The sequence below is a fragment of the Lipophrys pholis genome (assembly GCF_963383615.2).
Source record: "Lipophrys pholis genome assembly, chromosome: 7".
NCBI lineage: Eukaryota > Metazoa > Chordata > Actinopteri > Blenniiformes > Blenniidae > Lipophrys > Lipophrys pholis.
In genome coordinates, this window is record NC_137638.1 from 19,435,028 (window position 1) to 19,459,762 (window position 24,735).

A 24,735-nucleotide genomic window follows, 5' to 3' on the forward strand; every position below is an offset into this window, starting at 1 on the left:
TGTTGGAGCCACAATGGAGGACACTTACAATAACAGGACTTCACTTGTTAAGGGGGCCACAGACATGGTCAAGGAGGCCAAGCGGCACGCAGCAAAGAAGGTCAACAAGGCTGTGGATCGAGCAACAGACGAGTGCTCAGCTCACCGTAACTACAGCCGATTCCAGGATGAAGAGGATGAAGACGAGGATTTCTATCGGAACCCCCCGAATCAGGATGGAAAGGGATACCCTGACAATGAGGAGGGCTCCAGTGATGCCACAGAGGGCCACGACGATGAGGATGAGATCTATGAGGGCGAGTACCAGGGGATCCCTGCAGCCAGGGACAAGAAGCATAAGGAGGGTCAGGTGGCTTTAGGACAACCGATGTCGGATGCCACAAGAGACCGTCATGAGCTGGAGCAGGAGAGACAGGCTGATGAGGAAGAGCTGGCCCAGCAATACGAGCTGATCATCCAGGAGTGCGGCCATGGGAGGTTCCAGTGGCAGCTGTTCCTGGTCCTCGGGCTGGCACTGATGTCTGACGGGGTAGAGGTGTTCGTCGTGGGTTTTGTGCTGCCCAGTGCAGAGACTGACATGTGCGTGCCCAACTCCAGCTCGGGGTGGCTAGGTAAGCATTACATGTGTTTATATACTGTTGAATATATCTAGTTGTGGTGGCAACTGAGGATGCAGATACCATTCAATCATAAAGCATTCATTAAGCTGATTATTGCTGCATGCCATAAAGTGTGAAAGACATGTTTGACCAAGCAGAGTGGATACACAGTGCTATGTGGGAAATGTAGGATCTACGTAGTTCTTCTGGAGCAGAGGTGGGCACTCCCAGTCCTGGAAAGCCACTGTTGTGCATGTATCAGGTGTTATCCTGCTGAAAAACATCTGATTGTAATCGGTAGCTTGCTGTCAGGCTTTCTGTAGAGCATCATGTAAGCACATTCATCAAATTCAGGTGTGTTGAACAGGGAGAAATTAAATAAATGCAGGTCTAGGAACTGACGACTGGAAGTGCCCATCTCAGTTTCAAAATTGTGGCCACATTAGGACCATATCTCCTTTTCTCTGGTGCGTTAAGTTTGACTGGCATTTTAGTAGAGCTGGTTTAATAGTTCATGAACACAACATGATTTTCAGAAAACATAAAAGAACAGTTGTTAGAGGAAGATGCTTGCACCCTGATTAACCGTGATGTTATTTTCAAATTAATAATACATAACCCAGTGATAACAGCAGTTGACTTTTTCAGTAGTATACATGTTTTTGTATGGACATATTTTAAATTCAGATTTTAAGCTGGTTTGTGGGGATGATGTTCAGTGGGTGTTTGACTGGTTTTGTGTCTCAGAACAGGAAATCCTGCTCCCAGGATACTTATTTAACTAATTACTGTCAATTTGGTTCCATTTTCCAGCAGAATTGATATATATAGTATAATAGTATATATAGTAGTATATATTTGATAAAATTTATCTTCAAAAGATGGATGTGGCTCAGGAGAAATGCTACCACAAAAATGAACTAGCAACTATTTAGTACTGTTCTGAATGGAAACATGCTGTGCTCTACATAATATATTCTCATTTCGTTGTAAATTGTTGATACAACACCGCACATCTGTATATGGAACTTCAAAATAACATACAGCCCTGCGTCTTCTCTCAGAAATTTTTGGATTTGAGGAAAAAAAAGCATTTATTCAGTATGTTTGCAGCATACATGTCACGCTCTATCTAATACGTGGACGAGGTGTTTCGGCCCACTGGTCTCCATGTCAGGTATTAAGAGTGTAGCTGGTATTCCCTGTGTGCTCTGCGGGTTGAGGTGGAAGTCTCAGCAGTCCCAGTAGCTGCAGGTGTATAATCCATCACCACTGAGCTCTGTGTACTGGGGCTGACTCACCGTGTCAGTACCAGAGTGGAAAGGACATTAAATCAAGCACACAGCCCGTAGATACTAACTGCCACTGTGAGACATGACAATACATCAACACGACAACATCTGACGTGTGCATGCGCCAGGGCTTCTATCAAAGTGGAGGCTGTGAGGGAAAGTTTAAAGAAATTGGTTTTGAGTGGGTAAATGAGTTCAGTTATCTTCACCAACAAAAGTTGGGCAGAGAGGGTTATGTTTTCATCTGTGTGTATTTATTTATTGGGTTGTATGTATGTATTTTACCATGTATTTATGAATGTATTTTAGTTTCACAAAAACTACTCACCCGAATGGCGTTTGCATTTTCAGGGATGATTTGTCATCATCCAAGGACCAATCGATTAGACTTTGGGACATTAATGGCCTAATGAATCCCAAAAAATATCGAAAGAATTTCCCTTACAAAGCAGATGAGAGAGGCACCTCATGGAGCAGTTCAAATGAGATCAGCGTCCGTTGCCATGGAGACACTCACTGCTCAGTGTTTCACACAGTGATGTAGCTACCTGACCTGCCTAGTTAGCACTGATATGAGCCACGAGCATGATAGCCGTTACTATGCTATGCTAACTATGCTAACTCCGTTCCGCAAACAAATGTGGCGTTGGCGAAGGCCCGCGCTCTACCGAGTGCCCCTTCGAGTTAGAAATGACCACACTACGTCACATGAAAAGTATTTGACTGCACTCCAAAGAAATTTAGCAATCTTTTATGCACACTTTTTTTTTTTTTTGCATATTATATTTAAATCAAGAACAACAAAAATTCGGCTTGATGTCGCCCCCTCTCACCCCGTTAGATCCTCGCATGACGCTGTCTATGCTGCACCCTCATTTTTCTGTCTCTTTCCAAGTATCCATGTAAACTCTTTTCTCCCTCTCCAGCCAAGCAAACTCCTGCAGGCGTTCATGCTCTACGCACTACTTCTCCTTGTTCGTGACTCCATCCCTCACCCCCTGTCCATCCCTCTCACCCTCCATTCTATGTGCCTCTCTTTTCTCCTCGCATCCTCCCCCATCCTCCTCTTCTTTCTCCTACTGATTGCCCCTGGGCTCCTCCCTCTTGAGGTGAACATGGTTGGTGTGTATGTGGCTGTTTGTGTGCATGTCAGAGCATAGCCTACATGATTGCTGCGACCTTGTTGGTTTGGAGTTTCCCAGATTAAATCTGCTCTATTGTAGCCAACAAAATCAACTGAGTTGATGTTTCACAAGTGTTGCGTTTATATTTTATTGCCAATTGATTACCAATTTAATTAATGCAGAAATAAACAAGCAGAGACATCTGTGGAAAAACTGCATAGGTGGTTCCCTATTTCAAGTGAGTCTTTTCTGCTCAAACTCAATTTTTCCAACATCATTTTCTATATTGTTTATATTTTTTATATAAGGGCTTATGATTGGAGAAATTAAAAATTCCATCAAAACGATATGAGAAAAAGCAATGACCTTCCTTTTGTGTGACTGTCAAATTATTGTAAACAGCTTTATAACTGCAAGATTTTCTGATGAATTTATAGTGTATTTAAAATGACAACATCTTGAGTTTAACCAGTCCCTGAAGAACACCAATATATTATAGAATGTAAAAAATGGAACAGCCAAAAATATCTTTCTATAAAGACCAAGCTAAAAATGTTTTGCTCAGACTTTTCACTGCGATTTATTTGGGTTTTGATCTCTGATATAGTTCCATTATTAATCATTCCAATTAAATTAGCTCATGTAATAAACTGAAATTCTTGTCCTGTATCACCATGTAGACTCACTGTGAACATCAAAATGCATTTTAGGATGATCTCCAGGATTCAATTTCTCTTGGTTCTTTTGTAAGTGCACACCAGCATGAAGCTCCTAAAAGATGTGTTTCAGAGGAGTTTGTTTTCATAAACAACAATCTTTCTGCAAGGAGTTGAAAATGGGAGTAAAACAGAAAACCTCATACTACCATTATACACAGAAACAAAAAATTGGGGGAACCGTTCCGTGTGGAGTTCACATATTCTGCTGGTGTGTGTGTGTGTGTGTGTGTGTGTGTGTGTGTGTGTGTGTGTGTGTGTGTGTGTGTGTGTGTGTGTGTGTGTGTGTGTGTGTGTGTGTGTGTGTGAATGAATGTAAATATTCTGTACATATAAATGCAGATATTACTGAGATATTACCGGGGCCAGTCTGAACCCACCGTGGACCCTGCGTTGAATAGAGGGAAATGACAGACAGATAATCCAAAACAATAGGGGGGAAAAAGCATATATTTCTTTCCATTTGAGACACTGAAAACATTTCGATAATAGTTTCAGTAGTTTCGACACTCGTCATTTTGGTGTTTGGTTCGTTTTACCTGAGCTGGGCTCCATCACATGTGTATTGCACACCTCCATTACGCAGGTATCAGGCAGAGACAGGAGGCATGCTGCACAGACTGAGTCGAATGTAATGTGATAATGCGGTTTGGAAAGAAAAAAAACATAGAGTCTGAATAGGATGAATGAGCAAAATACTGATTCAATTACAGAATTCAATTTGGTCCGAGCAGTATCCTGATCTCCTCGGAATCTTCAACATTACTTCCGAATGAAGGATGAAGCGTTGGGTTAGGAGGGGGTGCCGACATCTGGTAAATACCTCAAACAGGAGTGGACAATGTGGGAAGTAAGCAGGAAAGAAGACAGGAACAGTGAAAGGCAATATGTTTGATGAACAGAGGGGCAGAGGAGGAGCGACAGCTCTGAAGCAGAGAGATTACCAAGTCAGAGAGGGGTAATGGGAGAGAGGGGTGTGGGTGGACGGGAGGAGAGAGGTGGAGATTGGTGGTATTTAGTACTCCAACAGTGTGAGGGAGAGGCTCCACTATCATCTCAGACACAACAGACAAAAAGAACACGTCACCCTATCATTATTTATTTGTTCTCTTTGAACGTCTTTTCCTAGCCAAACCATCAGTTCTCCCCCTCTGATTCTCTTCTCCTCTCTTCTCATTTACAATATACATTAACCTTTCTTTTTTCTTTTATGACTCATCCACACTTCGTTGTCCTTGGATCTATTTTACTGTATATTTGTCTTGGCTCCCTGTCTCCGAGCTTCACTTTCTGTCTCCTCTCATGTCCCATCTCTTCACTACTCCTCTCTCTCTCTCTCTCTCTCTCTCTCTCTCTCTCTCTCTCTCTCTCTCTCTCTTTGTCGCTTCTCGTTTCCTATAGTTTCTCTACCTTTTCTCCGTCAGTGTATAGGCCAGCTGGCAGGCTGTGTGGGGCTGCCTGGTCCAGGGGCAGCTGAGCATAGCTAAACTGCAGCAAGAACGCGGCATCACTGCAGAGACTACACTACTTGAATCGTGCCGCTCTCTCCACACTGTGTGGGAGAATGTGCGTGTGTGTGGTGATGGAGGGGGTTGGGGGGTGGGGGTACTTCATGTCTGTGCATTTCTATGGTCCAAACCTGCTGCCACCAGCACGATCAGCCACAAGTAAGCCATGCCTGACTATTTACTCTTATCAGGCTTTCAGACGGCATCACTATATTTCACGCGAATTAACGCAGCTTTAATGTTAATGATAGCTGGATCATTACTGGTGCTGAGTGAGTCATTTTCAAACCACGCACCCTGAGCCCCTACAATAGGTTACTTTCATATAGATCCCATTCAATTCCTGCCCCCACTGATATGACTTAAACGTGACAAAAGGCCTCAATCTCTTTTTCTGCGGAGGTGGCAGAAGACGGAGGCATGAATCCGATCAAACTGACACGATGTAGTACAAATCTGATTACATGCCGCTCAGCGTAAAGGAGCTGGTTACAGCGGCGCAAAGAGGAACCCAAAGCAAATATTGTAAATTGAGAGTGGGAAACAGAGGAGACCCGGGAGACTCCTGTGAGATTGTAGAGGGAAGAGAAGGAGGAAAAACGGTGGAAGGAAATAGGAAGTGAGCCAAGAAATTGGAAACCAAAAGAAATAGAAGCAAGCTGAGAGGAAGAGAAGTGAAGGACTGGTTGGGAAGGGAGGCACAAAAAAAGCAACTAACTGCTGCGACAGATAAAAACAACATCAAAGCAGTTGAGCAGGGATGACGAGAAGGAGAGCAACTGAGAGCAACGGCAAATTCTAAAAACAGAAAAAGGTGCCACCGTTTAGTTATGGTGTGGACCAGACACACTGCTTGTATGACAGCATCATCATTATGAATAAAACTGAATGGGTGTGTTTTGCGCAAAGCTGAAAGAGTTTTCAGCTGTGAGAGCGAAGAGCATCAAAGCATAAAATCAGAAAAGAGGTCGTGATGCAGCTCAGCGCCTCCATGGCTCTCAAGGGGCTCCTCGGTATGTGACAGGGCAAAAAGCACGGCGCCAGGGCCTTCCCCACACTCCCCTCCTCACTCTTTTTGTCTGACTCTGTCCAGCAATTACTGAACTCTCCTCCCCTCATGATCCCCTTCTCTCTTTTGTCAACTCCTTTTCTTGCTTTTGCTGCTAAACACAATCTTCAACTGCTTACATTTGTGTTAGATACAGAATACATTTAAATTTTTCTAATCCGTCTTCCTTTAAAAAAAGAAACTCCCCAGTGGCTATTTTAGCCGCACTAAAAACAATTAAATGCAGTTATGATCATTTAATCTATGCATTTGTTGTGGACTGTGGGTCTGTGTGTTATCACTTGTGGCAGTGCTTTGTTTCATATTTCAGTCTCAAAGAAACAACTGTGGGGAATTTGTCTCGTTCTTACTGTGTGAAAAGAATTTTGCTGAGTATTTGCCATGCATGGAGATGTATTTTGACGTCCCAACACAGTCTCGTGGGGCAAAACCTTTTGCTCCTGCCTGAAATTCTCCTGACACATTGTCATTTTCTGGTGGTACTCAGGGTCTGTATGAGTCCTCAGCTTGAATCTTAGCTCTAATATTTTTTTTTTTGTGCAGATGTGATGTCAATTCATCAAGTCATTTCCTGCTGCTTTTGTATTGGTTGTTGGTTGGTGTTGCTTGTAGCAGCAGTGACAGTTGATGCATTCACAGCAACATAACAACGGCTGTCTGTAAACCACTCTCACTGTACAACATAAGATCATAGACCAAATTGTGCATGTAAAGGTGCCTTAAGGGTTATAAATAATGTCCAGGAGGGCCACTTTTTCATTTCCTATTGATATCAAACAGCTTTAACATATCTGAATGCTATGAGTGGTTTGTCATGAAATTCTCAAGAAAGCCTGGTAAAAAGTCAATCATCACAATCAGTCATATTTGAGCTCACAGACTTATGTCAGACTTTTCGTCTGTATTATGTGAAACTTTTACGTGAACTAAAATGTTTTTTTTTTTTTTTTTTAGCTTAAACTGTATTTTTGTTGCTTGTATTTCTCTGCACTTTTTGTTATGCTGAATATAAAATGTATATTCAGGTAAACCAATGAGGAGACGGATCTGAACAAATTTTCAGACATGGCAGGTTAATTCTATTGCACGTAATGTTAGAGAATGTCTGTGCTATTTTTAAATGATATTACACTGCGGTGAGCTCAGTCGTCTCTTTCTGGTGAGGGCACCACCGACATCATGCTGAAACACAGTGTTGTTGGAGTCACAGAGAACATCAATAAATTCATTACATAATGGACGATCCCGTGACAGATGTACCGATTATTTACCAGGTTTATTACTCCTGCGCGTCAGGGGCTTTAAAGTAGTGGTATCTGTGTGATAAACGCCAATGTCTGCAAACCCCAAAACATATCTGAACTGCATGAAACAATAAAGATGACTGGGTCTTTGAATCCATCACATTTAACACGACAGCCAGTGGGTGTTTATCTGTGCACAGTATACATCAGGTTTGTGCCTAATGAAGCTGTGTAAAGCGCACATAGGCTGAAAGGTTCTGTTAAGTTAAGCACTGAATGGATGGTACCTTCAGACGAGTGTCTATATGACTGCCGAATGTGACAGATAGATGGGATTTGACCTTGTAGTGTGAGAGTCAAACAGATGTCTGCTCACAGCTGAAGAGGCGGAGCAATCTGAGTTTTGACTTTACAGGGCGGATGTGCTTCCTGCTGTTATTAATGTAATGGGACGGACAAAGTCACCTGATGGAGTTTTTCTTGTTTCTATGTGTCGGCAGCAATATAAATAGCCACTCCCAATCCAGTTCATATGTATGTACAGTATATATGTTAGTATTGATAGAAGGAAAACATCCCAACATTATTATCTACTGATCTGCTGACAAGCAATGTCGTTTTTTCAGCCTGGAATAGAAAAAACAAGCAGGAAAAACCCTGCTGCATTGCTCCCTTACAACAGACAGAATCCATCCATGGAAGCTGCTCAGCACTCAAAGCCACATTCAATATAGACTAAAGCAGTAATAATAGTCTTCTCTCCTCAGGGCAGAATCATGATGATCAGTGAAGGAAATCAATGCTGTTTCGTTGGTGCATTGATCCCATTTGTGACGAGAGAGATTAAAAGAGCACAGAAGGATCTTTTGTAAAGTCACCCTGCATTACTGTTCACATTTGTCTCCTCATTGATCAGAGCTTGTTTTCCGTCCTTCGCTCACTGTATTTACTCATCAACGCTGGGCAGTGTTTCCGATTGGTTTTCAGGTTCTGACTCCTCAGTCTGAGCTGTAATTTAGCAGGAAAAAAAATAGCATTCATTTGTAAAAAATATACATCCTGTTGTAAAGTAATTAGACTTTATGGGTTCAGTATATAGTCTAGGAAATGTGAGTGTGGTACTTGAGTCAGATGAAAAGAAGTTTAACGGTTGGGGGGGGGGGGGGGGGGGGGGGGGGGGGCACAGTGACTTAAGTACCAATAGTCAAACTTTGGAAGCTATACAAAAGTAATAATAATTAAGGCTGTAGCCAGATGTCTGTTTAAACTAATAGCTTATTAGCTAGTTGGCGAAACCTAGGTGTTTCTCTTTGTTAAGAAAGTACATGTGATTTCTTTATTTTCAGCTGTTAAAGTTATTAGAGTTGATAGATTATTGGTTGAAACATATTTAGGTTTGAGTATAGTCTGCAAATTGCACATTCATTTACGCAGATTTTATGATAAAAAGCATGCAGGAAGATCCTCATTGTGAAAGAGCGTAATAAGTTTAATGCTCTTCCTGTCTTAATTACTCTTAGGTTTGAAGTGCTGCTCTGACAATTAGCAGTCAGCATCGGTGTTTGTTTCCTTATTATTAAAGCAGCTCATGATCTATAAATGTAGTATTCTGTACAATCAGCAGTAACTGGCACAACTTTAATGTGGTTTCTAGTTTTAATGTGAGACCTGACTAGTCGCCAGCAGGAAGCATTTAAGGACAGGATCACCAAAACACTTGGCATGACTCAGGATTCGTGTTGGCTGACTTTAACTTATCAGGCTGAGATGTTTAAAAATATTAGTCTCTTCACTAATCTTGGGATCATTGTGTTAAGTAGTCGAATATAATTCAAAATGGCTGCCCTGGATGTGTAATTTGCTGAGGGAGTCAGAGTGAATTCCCATGAATAGTCTGTGAACATTACAGGTTTGGAGCTCTGATAAGATGTTACTGTAAAGAGAATGTAAGCAATATGCATGGGGACCAAAATCGGAGCTTTCGCCACAGACTGTGTGAAAAGCTGAATGACATAAACCCTCCAGAATATTTTGATTGCCCCATGATGTGCTGGTTGACTCCCTTCAAGTGGTTAGTGCTCCTACCTCATAGTAAGAAAAATATGGATTTAAGTCTAGGCTGGGTCTTTCTGTGTGTATTTTGCATTTTCGCCACTGTGCAAGCATTGGTTTTCTGTAGTTACCTCATTTTTCTCCCCCAGTGTAAAAACACGACTGTGAGGCTAATTGTTAATGCTAAATGGCTCTTATGTGGGAAAGTGCCCTCCCTATAGTCAGCTGGGATTGTTCCAGTGCTCTGTGATCCTAAACAGGATATAGTTGTAACAGGAAATGAATGGAATCTGTCATTTCAGGCAGTTGCATATCTATGAATCCATCCATCTATTCATCCAGTTCTAGGTCACAGGCACCTGGAATTAATCCCAACTGACTATCTGCAGCTCCACAGGACATCCTGCACAGGTCGCAAGTCTACACACACTCACTGGCAATTCAGAATAACTGTTTATCCTCTAGCAATTATTTTTGGAATGCAAGAAAACCCAGATCTGGATGGAAAATGCTCATCAGAAAATGCTGTGAGGCGAGAGCGCTAACCACTTCACCATACTGCCGATGTTGAGTCTTGCAAAATCAGCCTGCTGGATTACTCTGTAATGTGTAAAATTGACAAGGAAGAAATTAACTAAAATGTCACAAAAAAAAAGATTTTTTTTTTTGCCTATATGCCCACCTGAGACCAAAGCCTGTAAATCAAATGACAGTAAAAATTATTTTGCCTTTTCTTTGTAGGCTTCCTTGACAAAACTGGACTCTAATTCATGCCTGAACAAAAATGAGTTCATAGTGCTATATTATAGTTTGTGTCTCCTTGTCAATCAATTGAAACGTGTTGGTATTTACTGAAGAATATAAAAAAAAACCCTGTATGACTGTATATTTGGTGTATTTATTTTCAGCTTATGGTAACTCAAAGACACAAAGGAACATTTCCTTATATTAGATATAATCTGAAGACAAATCACTGCACATCACTGCCATCTTACTGGAGAGATGTTTAAATTAGAAATGAGATGGACGCATTGTGGAAGATTTTGTTTATTGACAAACTGTAACTTTTGAAAAAAAAAAAAAAAAAAGACAGCTGCTCAGGACATTTTCGACAACACTTGTTTTGATGTGCATGCTGCATGATTTCCAGAAACAATTGTATGCTTAGAAGTTCATTGTATCCACACCAAAGCTGGTCAAGCATGTTTTGTTGGGACTTGTTGGGAATGCCCTCATTGCTAAAATGCACTAGTTCCAGATGTGATGAAATGTGAGGCACTCCGTTGTCTATAAACGCAAATACAAACCAGGCCCATTCTCTATCTCCTTCCAGGCAGCGTTGTTTACCTTGGGATGATGTTCGGAGCGTTCTTCTGGGGAGGAATGTCTGATAAAGTGGGCCGCAGACAATGCCTCCTCATTTGCATGTCCACAAATGGCTTTTTTGCCTTCCTGTCATCGTTTGTCCAGGGATACGGCTTCTTCTTACTCTGCCGTCTCGCCGCGGGCTTTGGGTAAGTCTGATTTAGTGGCGGTTAATCCAAAGCAGACGAGGCATTTGGTCAAGTAAATTACAATCCCACCTCAAAGACCTGCGTCCATTTGCAGCAGGAGAGTCAGACTGTTGTCGGAAATCTTTGTACATCTGAGAGGAAAACTTAATCCGTGTGAGACGAAATCCATCCACGTTTTTGAGAAAAGATGAAAGAAATATTCTTAATTAACTATTTAAAGCTTTGCCCTCTTACTTTTCTTCAGAAGCATTGCGTGTTATGATTATATTTCTAAAGCAAACTCCAAGCATCTACAGTAAGACAATGCACTCAATGGCCTGTCGCATGCTCTGTGTGTTCTCGCATTCCCAGCAGGATTTAAAACCCCGGGAGTGTTTCAGACTAAGTAAAATGAAAGGCAGAAAGAGTTTCCCTCCTCTTATGACATTCACATAATGGTGCGGCCCGTGATTTATTAGGGTCTTTTCACTGGAAGCATAACTGTTCCTTTAAGAGCTAATTCAGTAATTGCATCTGCATCGTTCTCTCCAGAGACCTTCAGAGTAATTGAAAAGGCTGTCCAAACTGCCAATATGATCAGTGTCGCTGAATCACCTCTAGCTGGCACTCAGGGTTTTTATGTATCATGTCTGCAGTTAAATGTGCTGAACTGTGCATATTTTTGTTCATTGTGTTTGTTCTTTTTGTGCATGTCTGCAAAAAACTAACTATAATTTGCAAAGTTATTTTGTTTTCAATGGAAAAAGGCTTTACAGAAATGGGTGTTTCAAGCTTGTGTTACTTTAAGAGGAGGCAATAACAGAGGAGAAAGCGCTGGCGATTAGTAATCAAGTTAAACTACTGTTACATTGCTTAAGGTATTAATTACTTCTTGATTGCATTTCCGGCACTGTCAACAGCAGACATTCTTCCAAATGGACTTACATGTAAAGTCTATATTTATAGAAATATAGTCTTTTTAAATGAATGTTGATATCAAACAATTATTTTCACTATTAAATTAGTGCTGGCTACAAAAATCTAGATCAAAATGTTTGATTATTAATTTCAATTCCGGTTGTATGCTGCAGCCACTCAGGATGATAACAGTGGCAAAATTTAATACTTACTTACTTACTTACTTTGGTATGAGAAAAATGTCATCATTTTGCTGTTTATCGGGTGAGTGTCTGTACTTGGTACCTTCCACAATTCTTTTTCTGTCTTCCAAGAACCCCTCAGAGGACAATTTCTTTCTACTGCCCTATAATGTAGAGTGACCAACCATCCTCTTTGGCTTAGAAACTGTCCAGGGTATCTGGAGTGTTTCATTCATTCAGCTGTTCAGTTTCCATAGTTTTTCATGAGACAATTATTCATGTATTTAAATTGAATGGCACAGAATTCTTTGTCACTCAACACGAGTAAGTTGTTGACGCTGCATTTTCTAAAACATTATTCAGAACATAATTTTCCATTATCCTATATATATATATATATATATATATATTTAGTCATTTTTCTGTTAAGACTTGAAAAAAGTGGTTGTTTAGTTTCTTGTTAATTAATTGCAGTGATTTGTAAGTTATTTTTGCATCATTCACTATGGAATGAATGTCAGGCATAATAAAGTATGTTAAAGTATGTCATCTCTGGGCCTCACTGTGGAGCAGTAGTGGTTCGCACTATTGCCTCATAGCAAGAACATCACAAGCCCAAATAATAGCTGGGTCCTTTTTGTGAGGAGTTTCAACGTTCTCCCTGGGTGGGCTTGAGTTTTCCTCTGGGTACTCCGGTTATTTTTTAAGGGGTTTAAAAAAAAAGTACAAATACCCCCCAAATTTTACTGACAGAAATGCAAGTTTAATTTGTTACTACTGCTTGTCCTAGTTTTGGTTTCATCACCCTTCTAACCCTCTCATTCTCTGGTTTTTGCAGGATAGGAGGTGCCGTGCCCATTGTTTTCTCCTTCTTTGCGGAGGTGCTGTCCAGGGAGAAACGAGGCGAGCACCTGAGCTGGCTCTGCATGTTCTGGATGATTGGGGAGATCTATGCATCTGCTATGGCCTGGGCCATCATACCACATTATGGTGAGTTTATAAAATCATTGTGCAACTATATTGAGAAGAGGCTGGAGACTGCAGCCACATTGTAGTGAATAATGAAAGAACAGTCACGTGTCAGATTGAATGTCTTTTTCTCGTAAAAACTTTAACAGGATTAGTTTTAGATGCGATGCTTGGCAAAGTGGCTTCATGCTACAGTAACAAGCCTGTGAGGTTTCCCCAGTGGTCACCCCCCCCACCCACCCCCATTTCAACCAATCACTTAATGGCTCTGAGTGGCTGCAGGTCGGGAGAGGTAGAGGTTAAGAGATTACCGTATTACCGTATGTATGGATACTGCACCGCCTGGAATGGGTGAGTGAGTATACAGGAGAAGAGACAGATGTGATTTATGACAGTGCTGTGTTTGATATGATCGGCACTTGTCGTGTAAAAAAAAAAAGAAGAAAGGTTTCTTTCTTTCCTCTTCATGCATCCTCTTTATTTCTTCCTCACCGTTTGAACCTGCTGTCCCTCTCTTTTACTGCCTCCTCTCATACTGTTTTGTACTCTTCTCATCTCTCAGTCTAACTCTGTCCCTTCTTTTATTACCTTGCTCCTCTCTTCTCTCTCTCTCTCACTCTGTCTCTGCAGAGTGTTCTTCTTGATCAAGCATAATTAGGTTTTTCTCCTTGCTCTAATAGGACAAAGCTACATCTAGAGGTGATTTATGGCCGGGCCATGTTTTAGCCAACCTGTGACGTCAGTGAGTGTGTGTGTGTGTGTGTGTGTGTGTGTGGTGGTGGTGGTGGTGGTGGTGGGGGGCAGAGAGAGAGAGAGAGAGAGAGAGAGAGAGAGAGAGAGAGAGAGAGAGAGAGAGAGAGAGAGAGAGAGAGAGAGAGAGAGAGTGCAATGCATGTTGCATTGAGCATATTTTACTACTGCAGCAGACACATACAGGTCTTCTTCAAGGAATATTGAAAGTAATAACATTTGACACTGGAGGAGGTCATTTCAGGGAAAAAGAAAACACACCCACGCACGCACGCACGCACGCACGCACGCACGCACGCACGCACGCACGCACGCACGCACGCACGCACGCACGCACACACACACAGTAATAGGCCCTAATTGGAGTTTCCGATAAAGGACTTTCCGGCTTTCTTGCATGCATTTGAGTGATTACTTGCACGATTGCTTGCACTGCTTTGGAAGATTTGTTCACACAGACACACAGAAGGCCGTTGGTGAGACGCTCACAAAACCCGTTAAAACCAGGACAAGTCTGTATTAAGAGACTCTACTGTCGGATCTGTTGATATCGTATCAAAAGGGAGGTTTGTGGCCTCATTCTGTTTGACACTCAGTACCACTCCGCTGTTCTCTTTCTCTCTCCCACTCGCTCTCCCTCCCTCTCTCTCTCTCTCTCTCTCTCTCTCTCTCTCTCTCTCTCCCCCTCGCTCTCTCTTTGAGGGGGAACTACAGTATGTGCCTTGCATACACACTCCAAGACTCACCAACGGATTTGGTTTCCCCCAAAGTGCTGCAGTACCTGCAACCAACAGCGCTACTGTGTATGGGCTGAAATCATCGTGCGGAGATACTTTTATGTCCGTCTGTGATGCAATTTCCACAGCACCACTATTTAATACACCTTTAGAGCTCTCATTCATCTTCTCCACTTGCTGCACTTGCTGACTCCTGGTATCTCCCAAAGCCCCCTGCCAGACTCACAGCTGGAGCCCAGAAGGAGGTCGGATCAACACAGATCTTTATCACACCAGCAATCTATCTATCTATCTATTTATCTATCTATCTATCTATCTATCTATCTATCTATCTATCTATCTATCTATCTATCTATCTATCTATCTATCTATCTATCTATCTATCTATCTATCTATCTATCTATCTATCTATCTATCTATCTATCTATCTATCCAGCGGCTTATTCATCCAGAGATTGAGTCAATTATATACATAATCCCTATAATGAGATTTCCAGTGTCAGTTAGTGTTTCAGGGTGAAACACGAATCCAGTGGGACAAGAAGTCAATCTACATTTCTGTAGAATAGACTTCATAACTTTCTTTCTTTGCTACAGTTTTTCCCTCTTAATCTTCTTCTCCTTACTGTCACTTCAGACGGAAACACACTCTATCAAACACACATGCACACACAGGAAGTCAGAGAGCGATCGAGAAAACATATAGCAGGTATCTGCAGTTTATTATTCCAAATGTCCAACAAAAGACACTATCGTGGGACTAATTAGAGACACATTTGTAATAATCATATAGTGTATCATTATCAGATGTGAGGCAAGATAATGGAAGTTTATCCGTGTAGCAAATTTCAGCAACAAGGTAATTCAAATTCCTTCAAGTAAACACAACAGATAGGACCAAGAACAATGCAGGAGATAGTTAAAAATTAGGATAAAAATGTGATTTATAAGAAAAGACTTAACCTTAGTGAAAAATGAACACAAGTAATAGTAATATATATAGTTTAATTATTTATTTATTTATTTTATCGGGACAGCGTACATTAATGAACAGTCACAAATTGTGACTGTGCCAGATTATAGCAAAACTGCTCATTTACATCTTTAGTCCCGAGGCAGGTCACACAAGCAATACAATGTATAAAGGAATATAAAACACAATATAAAAACAATACAAATTAAAGTTACGTAAAATGAGTGCAGGACTGAGTTACATTAAGATAATGTTTAGGCTGTTTTTTTTTAAAAGCGATGTAAGTTGGGTATTCTCTTATATCTGTCGACTGGCTGTTCCAAAACTGACCTCCTCTCATGGACAGCACAGTTTGTCCACATGTTGTTCTTCTGTGTGGGATCTCAACATCTCCTCTGGACAAGGCTCCGGGTGTTGAGACCCCTCTCAGACCCCTCTCAAGTGCTTAGTCGACGAGGCAACAGTTTTTAAAATTTAGAACATTTTCATAATTCAGCATTTTGTATTTTTCAAGAATATTACAGTGATGATATGAGCAAGGCTTTTCATCCAGAATTTTTATGGACTTTTTGAAAAGGGTTTCTATGGGTTTGCTATTTGGTTCTCCAGTGAGTGACCAGGATGTAATACAGTAATATATATGTAAAAATATCATACAATGTAGAAACATCTTTGCTGAGTTAAGACAATCAGAAATGAACTGTCAGTCTTGAGATCATCATCATCATCATCATCATCATCATCATCATCATCATCATCATCATCATCATCATCATCATCATCATCATCATCATCATCATCATCGTGTTGTTGTGGGAGAGCCTGTTCCAGAAAGACTGAATGGAAATCAACACTCGGTCTGAAATATATAGTAAGACGAAGATAAAATAAAAAAAACCTAATAGATTGTTCCTGGTCATTTTCTTTTATCGTAAGAAACATACATTTAATTCATCCAAATGGACAACAACTTAAAGACATTTTCATTCAATAACTCTTTTTAAAAATATCCTGAGAGGTTTTCTTTTATAATTGGATGAATCTTTTTGGATATTTGTTGTTCATTTACAGAAATGATATATATTACTGATTCCCGAAGTCATTTTTCTCATAAGAAGCACATAACTGTTACATGCAGTCATGTGACTATTATTAAAACAATATCTCTATCAAAGGAACACTTTCTGCTTTGAATATATCCAAATTTCACTTTGTGCTTGATATACCCTGGTGGGGAAAAACTGGAATTTTCTTTAAGCATTATAACACATCGAGATAACTGCACATTGTAACATGTCCTTCATATACGTACTTCAGGTTCATGCAGTCAAGATTTTTTTAAACATGAATATAGACAATTCCTTCATTTGTTGATATTTTCAGATTGTTTGAGATATTTTCATCTCTCAAGTCTCTTTTTGAACACATCCATGGGACTTGTTACTGATACTCACACCCTTTGAAATCGGTTGCTTTTAGTTTCAATTGACATGCATGCCGATCAAAGCTGAATTTTAATGCGCTGTGAGATTAATTCTAAGCAGCCTTTTTCTGGCATAACCATTAGTGTTAACCCCCTTCCCACCCCTTGACTCCCCTCCCACGCCTGTTGATGGATAATGGTGCTATTCCCTTCGGAGCTGAAGCTCCATGAGGCACGATCTGTGGAGAGACGTGGGAGGTCACGACTGACACGGCAGCACCGTTCTGTACAGTTTGCCAAAAAGATCTGAAAAACTGAAGTCATTGAGAGCTCAAAACTTATGCCTTTACAGCACACTATACAATGGGGACCACATCCGGATAGTGCGTTAGATTACTCATAAAAATTCATGTTTTCTCAAAATTCTTCCTATAACTTCAGAAAAATGCAAAACAAGCAAATAACGTCACGCTTGTAAATATCAAACTTTTAGTTAACATCTTAATTTAATGGGGATGTAAGGTCCCATATGTTCTCCAGGGAGAGAAGGTAGGCAAAATCGATAACTTTAATGGTGCTGATTATCACTAAAGGCGATGCTTTCATCTTTCCTCTGCAGGTCTTTCTGCTTGGAATGATTTACTCCATAATTCTGTACTTAAAAAATAGCATCCCCCACCAAAGGAAAATGAAAATGCATGATGTTTAATTTTGTATGTATGTTTGTGTAATTACTTGTGTGTATATGTGGGTGGGAGTCTGACATAGTATTATGTGGTGTCAGTGTAATCTGCATATAGTTATTCATGTTATTAATTTGTGTTGTTTCCTCTGTCAGTGCACATACCCACACGCTCAATTTTTTAAATGTGTGTGCAACTCTACCTCAGTGTATGTGTGTGTGTAAGTGTGGGTGTGTGCGTGTGTGTGTGTGTGTTTGCGTGCGCTTGCGCGCAAGTTACAATGATTAATGAGTCTGAAAGACTGCCTGTGGGCTGAGATCAGGTGCAACAAGATTTAACTTAGCAGAAAACACTCAATTCTATTCCTACACATTCAATTAACCCGTCCTAGTGCACCTCTCTCTATTCCCCCTGCAGAGCCATTCATCTCTGAGCTCACACATCACTCTGCCCCGGCCGTCAAGCACTTCCATTTAAATGCCATCTTTTATTTGCAGCTCCTTTGTGTTTTGCAATATGAGACTCACTCATAACATTTACAGTCAGGCTTTCAGTTCAGGAAGCCCCACCTCTGATAAAGATTGAATTTAGTGTTATCTTCACCGCATAATGGTATTTAGATCAGCTTTCAGCAAATCATTTGCTTTTTAAAATGCCCTCCTGTGACTTGAAAACAGACTAAATAGCTACCTGCGACAATCAAATGGTACACTAAGTATTCATGTGTAATTCATCTGTATGGCACATTGTGAATGATGGGTTAATTACCCAACTAGTGCTATAATTAGCATATTAATCACCCCATATGTGGTAATGTTCAAGTAATTTAGTCCAAATGCACAAAAGTTCTTTTGGGGTTATTCCTGTTTGTTACAACCTGAATCCTTTTCTCATGGTTTGTATTTGCAATGTGATAATTACCAGTGACTGTCCCCAGGTTGGAGCTTCAGTATGGGCTCAGCGTACCAGTTTCACAGTTGGAGGGTGTTTGTGGTGGTCTGTGCCCTGCCCTGCGTGTGCGCTGTGGTGGCTCTTACCTTCATGCCTGAAAGTCCCAGATTTTATCTCGAGGTAAGCGCATCTATCTGGATTTTCAACAAACGTTTACACTCAGACGTGTCTTCTCTCGCCCTCCTGCATCACTCCTGTTGTTAAGAGTGCCTGGCCATTGTGCTGTGTCATTGTTCCTGGTTGCTAATACTCATCAGGTTTGCATTGAGCTTGTGTCAGGCAACTTTGGAGTACTTTCTCACTACATTTCTGTTTCATCAGACCGAAACAGTGTGAGTCATTCAAAACCGGGAGGAGGCCTTTTATCGTGTATCTGGGAAATAGGAGGCTTGCGATCTGTGACAGTGGGTTTGGTGCTGCAGGATAATTACACCTCGAAGTGAAATGAGTCACTGGTGTCCTGACTCATTCATCACTTTATCCTATCTCGGAAGAAAATCAAAGGGACAGCAAATATGATTGTGGATCCGAAACTGTTGCTATGACTGAGTAAGCAACACCGGCATCATCTCATCTCCTCTCTCTCTCTGTTCTTCACGTCCATGCCTGTCAGGTGGGGAAACATGACGAAGCCTGGATGATCCTCAAGCAGATCCACGACACCAACATGAGAGCGCGTGGGCAGCCGGAGAAAGTCTTCACCGTGAGTGTTTGTTTCTGCTGTGAGCTCTCCTGGCTGGGTTTCCTGATGCACGAGGAAGCAAAGAGGCTTATTTTTCTGCCACCACCGGGACAGGTTTTAATGCTTACACCATGCAGGATCATATCTGAATTATGAAGGTTGTGAAAGCTGTTTTGTGTCATTCAGGCTTATTGGCTGCGCGAGGTGCACTTTGGGAAAGCCGCTTAGTCAACGCATGTTCCTTGAATTGATCGAGTGCTGTAATACACATAAGTTATACTCCCCTTCTTGATTTGGCTTTGATTTTTATTGCAATTCAACTAGACAAAACTAAATGCAATTTCAAGGAAACACATACGTATAAATACTGCATGATAAAATCTACAGAAAACTTTAAATCCAGAAAGGAATGTTCCAAATATAGATGAGTGGTTCTCAGACTCTCAAGAGACCACCATTATGACCAATCCCAACATAAATAATAGAGGGCGCTTACCCAATCAGCTATGACACTTGATAAATGAGACATGTTTACTCCTAATATGATTATTCATTGATCATTTTTGCCAGCCACAAACACCCCGTACAAAGCAGTACTGACAATAGGCCTTTAAACTGATCCTAACAAGGTCCTGCACCTCTTTATTTCTCACAAATACACCAAGCTGCAATTGCATCAAATCAAAGAAAGACTGTACTTATTTCATATCTTGTTTGTTTGAATTCTAAATTAGCATGATAAAAATATATCAAATATTCTAAAACTGACTCTATTGCCAATAGATCACATACAACTGCTGTTGTAGTTGTGAACGGTTGGTGTTTTACTGTTTCTCCTCATTCATTTTTCAGGTAAACAGGATCAAAATCCCCAAACAGCTGGATGAGTTGGTCGAAATGGAGTCAGAGTCTGGAAATCCAGTGTCCAAGGCTTTCTTCAGGATGAAAGCTGAAATACATGGGGTAGATATCATTGACATATTTGTAATTTTCTGAAATCATTTCCTGTCGACCACACAAGATCAATATGTCCACAATGACGACTTTTTGTCTCTATTTAGATTTATGTGAATTTGATGAAGTGCTTCAACTATCCCATGCAAGAAAACATGACGCGTCTGGCCATAGTGTGGTTTACACTGTCATTCGGGTGAGAACAATTCAGATGCTTTTGCAGCACAACAAATCTCGAGTTGGCTGACAGCTTGTGGTTGTGATAACGCTACTCTTTGCTGTGCAGAAGTTACTTGGCAATCATTGAAATTCTGTGGGATCGACTCTGTTCTGTTGATTTCTCAGCGAGTCCAGTATCTATTTTATTATAACAAATGATTCCTGGTTTTTCCGTCTGATTATGATTGCAGGTATTACGGCCTGTCCGTCTGGTTCCCTGATGTCATCAAACACCTCCAGGCAGACGAGTACGCCTCAAAAGTGAAAATCCACACCAACGAACGCATTGAAGGTTTCACCTTCAACTTCACCCTGGAGAACCAGATACACAAAAACGGCCTCTTCATTAATGACCAGTGAGAAGAGTCACCTTAATTACATGATTGATTTCTCAGTCCAAAATGTTAATCATCCAGTGCCTTCATTTCAATAAGAACACAGCTATGCTACGCAAATGATTAGAGAATTGTGGTCAAACCTAACATGGCTGCACTTCTTCAGATTTATCAATATGAAGCTGAAGTCCGTCACCTTCGTTGACTCGACCTTTCGGAACTGCTACTTTGACGATGTGACGTCGGTCGGCTCCTTGTTCCGAAACTGTACTTTCATTGATACTTTTTTCTTCAACACAGGTGAGATGTTAAGATTTAAGACTGTATCCAAAATGAAATATTTTCAGCTGTGACGTTAATTAATAATATATACATGTTATTTACCTTTCAACCTGTTTTCTTTTGCGCTCGGACAGATATTGATGACTCCAAGTTGGTGGATGGTACGGAGGTGGTCAACAGCACTTTTACCCACAACAAGAAGGGATGTCAGATGACCTTTGACGATGATTACAGCGCTTACTGGGTTTACTTCATCAACTTCTTGGGGACGCTGGCTGTTCTTCCTGGGAACATAGTGTCGGCCCTCCTCATGGATAAAATTGGGCGTCTGTCCATGCTTGGTAGGGATGTGGGATTTTAGGAGTGATTGATGTTTGTTTTTGGGGATGTTGACCTGATGATTGGGTAAAAGAGTGTCATATGTTTGTTTAGTTTAGTTTGTCTTTTCGTGTTTGTATTTGCTTCAGGCGGCTCCATGGTCCTGTCAGGCATCAGCTGCTTCTTCTTGTGGTTTGGCACCAGCGAGTCCATGATGATTTTCATGTTGTGCCTTTACAATGGCCTGAGCATCTCCGCCTGGAACTCCCTGGATGTGGTCACCACGGAGTCCTTCCCCACAGTCAGGAGGTGAGAGCGCATCAATTCTATCAGTTTTATTCTTGTAGCTCCATTTAAACTCAGCCACCCTGTCACCCCTAGATACATTAGGCCAAGAAGACTCCAGTAGGTGCCAAGGTTAGATCAACAGGTTGTCTGGACTAGTTTGGGTTAGAGGAACAGTAAAGGAAGACAATAAAATAATACCAGAGATAGTGCAAAGAAAGAGAGAGAGCAGAGAGGAGACAAGAAATGGAAACACAAATGAAATGACGTTCAGTTGAAAAAATAAAAGTGGAAAAACTCACATTTTATTAGATCATAAGTCACACCACTCTCACTTTCTCTCTTCTCAACTATCCTAATCTTCTTTCTTTTATGTTTCTCTCCTCAGGGGAACAGGCTTCGGGTTCTGCAATGCTCTGTGCAAACTGGCTGCAGTTCTGGGGAACCTGATCTTTGGCTCCCTTGTGGGCATCACCAAGGCCATCCCTATCCTCATGGCCTCGTCTGTGCTCGTTGGAGGAGGCCTGGTTGGACTGCGGTTACCTGACACCCGGGCGAACGTCCTCATGTAACACCGGTGTAGTGTTCTCTCCTGGGGTAGAATCTAGAATGGGTGAGTCCTGAAGGACGCCCTGCAAGCATTTAGAGTCAGGAGTGCAAGTGGCTTGGTTCATGCCCATCTTAATACTATTAATCACATTTCACTAATAGACCGTAGTTAAAGCAAGGTAGCAGACCACCCTTGAACACCCTGTGTATTTGACTTTGACCATACAAATCGGATCCTTGTGAGGCATTTATGCGATCAGAATTTGCTCGGGTGTTCGTGCTGAGTTTTTGTTTTGGTTTCTTGACGGGTTGCACCTTCCAGCAGCAGCAGCCATACCCCGATGTGGCTTTTAATATTAATACAATCTTGTTTAAAAAGCCAGATGGGGAGAAAAGTGACAAACAAGCCGTAATGAGCACACCCAGCCTGCTGTGTGACAGCGCAGGGAATAGATGATCAGACAGAGCGGACTCTTGACACAGCTGTATGACAGCTGGCGTGCCCACAGGACTCACATGAAGTGCACAGGACATGTGTGCAGAAAGTCATCTTTGACAAATACAGAAAAAAACCCAATGTATACACTTCACGTGTAAATACATGGCTCTATTTACCTAACCCTTATTCCTACATAATGTTAAGAAACATGTACTTAGACATCTTTCCCCTTTTTGAAAGATACAACGTGTAATAGTTTTACTCTAAAAGACTTTAAAAAAAACTATCTGAAAATATTTCCCAGAATATTGTAGATAAATATATTTTAGTTCATGAGCCAACCAGCAATCACTCTGGCTTGTAATTGTACCAGACGATGGTGCAGTAAGTCTCTGTTCCTGCCTTCAGTTCAATAATATAAGAAGCTGCAACAGATTTGAATATTAAAATGAAAGGGAAACATGACCGGAGTTCTCAGTGGAATAGTGACTCACTGCTGCCACCTAGTGTGTAAAGGCATTAAGTAAATCTGACATGCTGTACCTTTAAAGTGGACCAGAGACCAAGCCCTTTGCATTACCTACACAATCAAGAATCTAAAAGGCCATACAGAAAAGCTATATTTTCTTGCACCAATACTTGTACGTTATGTTGGATCTGAGAATTGCACTTTTATTTTCTGCCATGTAACTGTAGAAGTGTTTGATTGTTATTTCCCTCCCATTTGTATCATTCTCATCTTCTTCAGCGTTGCGTTATGGTACCACAGCTCTGAAATGGGCATTTCTTATGAGTTTGTTTTGTGTCTGCTCCTGCTTGTGGCAGTAACATGTCGTGCTGCTTCCTTTCAAAAATACTGAATGGCCTTTTTCAATGTGCCTCTCCTCGACTGGAGCAGTCTGCCCATAGTCATGTGCTGTCCAAAGGTTAGAAGGAACAGGCTGAAACTAAACAGGGATTGAATTGATGAAACAGCATCAGTTTTTCTCCACAAATGTGAAACATGTGGCCAACAGCTTATGAATTATTTTCTGGTTAAAACTAATTTTTTGTCCTTTGATTTGATTGCTTGGATATAATATTAACTTTCGTGAGTTACCATCTTCCTCTTCCGAAAAACTTCTATTAGAGCGCAAATGAAAAGCCTCACATTACGGACGGTTGTGTAGGTTTTCATGCATGACTGAAAGTAATGATGTGGATAAAAGCCATCTCTTCATGAGGGCTGATTGGGACCATCATTGGTGAAGGTGTCTCCTAAGGAAACTAAGATGTTTTTTGAAAGATTTCTAATTACCTCAGCTCAAATTAGATTTGTTTCATATGATGTATTGGAGCAACTCCAAAAACAAACACAGTTTCCTCCATGCCATGATCCTGTGAATATGTGACAAACCTGAACAGTACATATACATTGTGTGTTTCAAAACGGAGACATTTAGGGTGAATAAAATAAGATTATAAATAGAAGGGGGAGCACATATTTTTTGATTTCTTTTTTCTTTCTTGTTTTAGACGTTTTTCAGGTTTTCAGGTCTATTAGTAACTGATAAGTTCTGTGGCTTTGTTCTCATGCACTTCCCTTATTCCTGCAAAATATGTGGTTGCAGCAGTTTGCCGCAGCTGGATCACTCACTGAAAAGATAACAAAACAAATCAGTACCGTTTGTGTGCATCCATCCCTATCCAAACTAAGCATTTCCCAGATTTTGTAACACAAATACAACTTTGAAACATGCTGCTCTTGTGCAACAGATATTTTTGACCATATGATTTGAATATTTTTGAGAAAAGAGGTCAATATAAAGATATAACTACAATTTAAAAAAGTGGCGATATTTGCCCAAGCGCTACTGGCAGCTGTTAGTAGCAAAAATGTAAGGAGTGCTCAGCTTTTTGGAAAATCTAAACTAGAGGATCTATCTGACGTGTTGTGTAAGGGAAAAATAACATTAATGGTGCATTTCAGCTATTTATCTTATGGCTTAA

General features: G+C 40.9%; 1 protein-coding gene across 1 annotated transcript; it reads left to right on the top strand.

Moving 5' to 3' along the window:
* Positions 1-13: 13 nt before the first annotated feature.
* On the top strand, positions 14-22,330 carry sv2ca (synaptic vesicle glycoprotein 2Ca; the record flags this gene model as incomplete). The annotated part of the gene is made up of 12 exons (XM_080466700.1): positions 14-611; positions 10,938-11,118; positions 13,036-13,187; positions 18,670-18,803; positions 19,297-19,386; positions 20,218-20,328; positions 20,427-20,515; positions 20,730-20,894; positions 21,040-21,173; positions 21,290-21,496; positions 21,623-21,782; positions 22,147-22,330. The coding sequence occupies 12 exons, from the start codon at positions 14-16 to the stop codon at positions 22,328-22,330; spliced, it is 2,205 nt and encodes a 734-aa protein (XP_080322826.1).
* Positions 22,331-24,735: the final 2,405 nt, after the last annotated feature.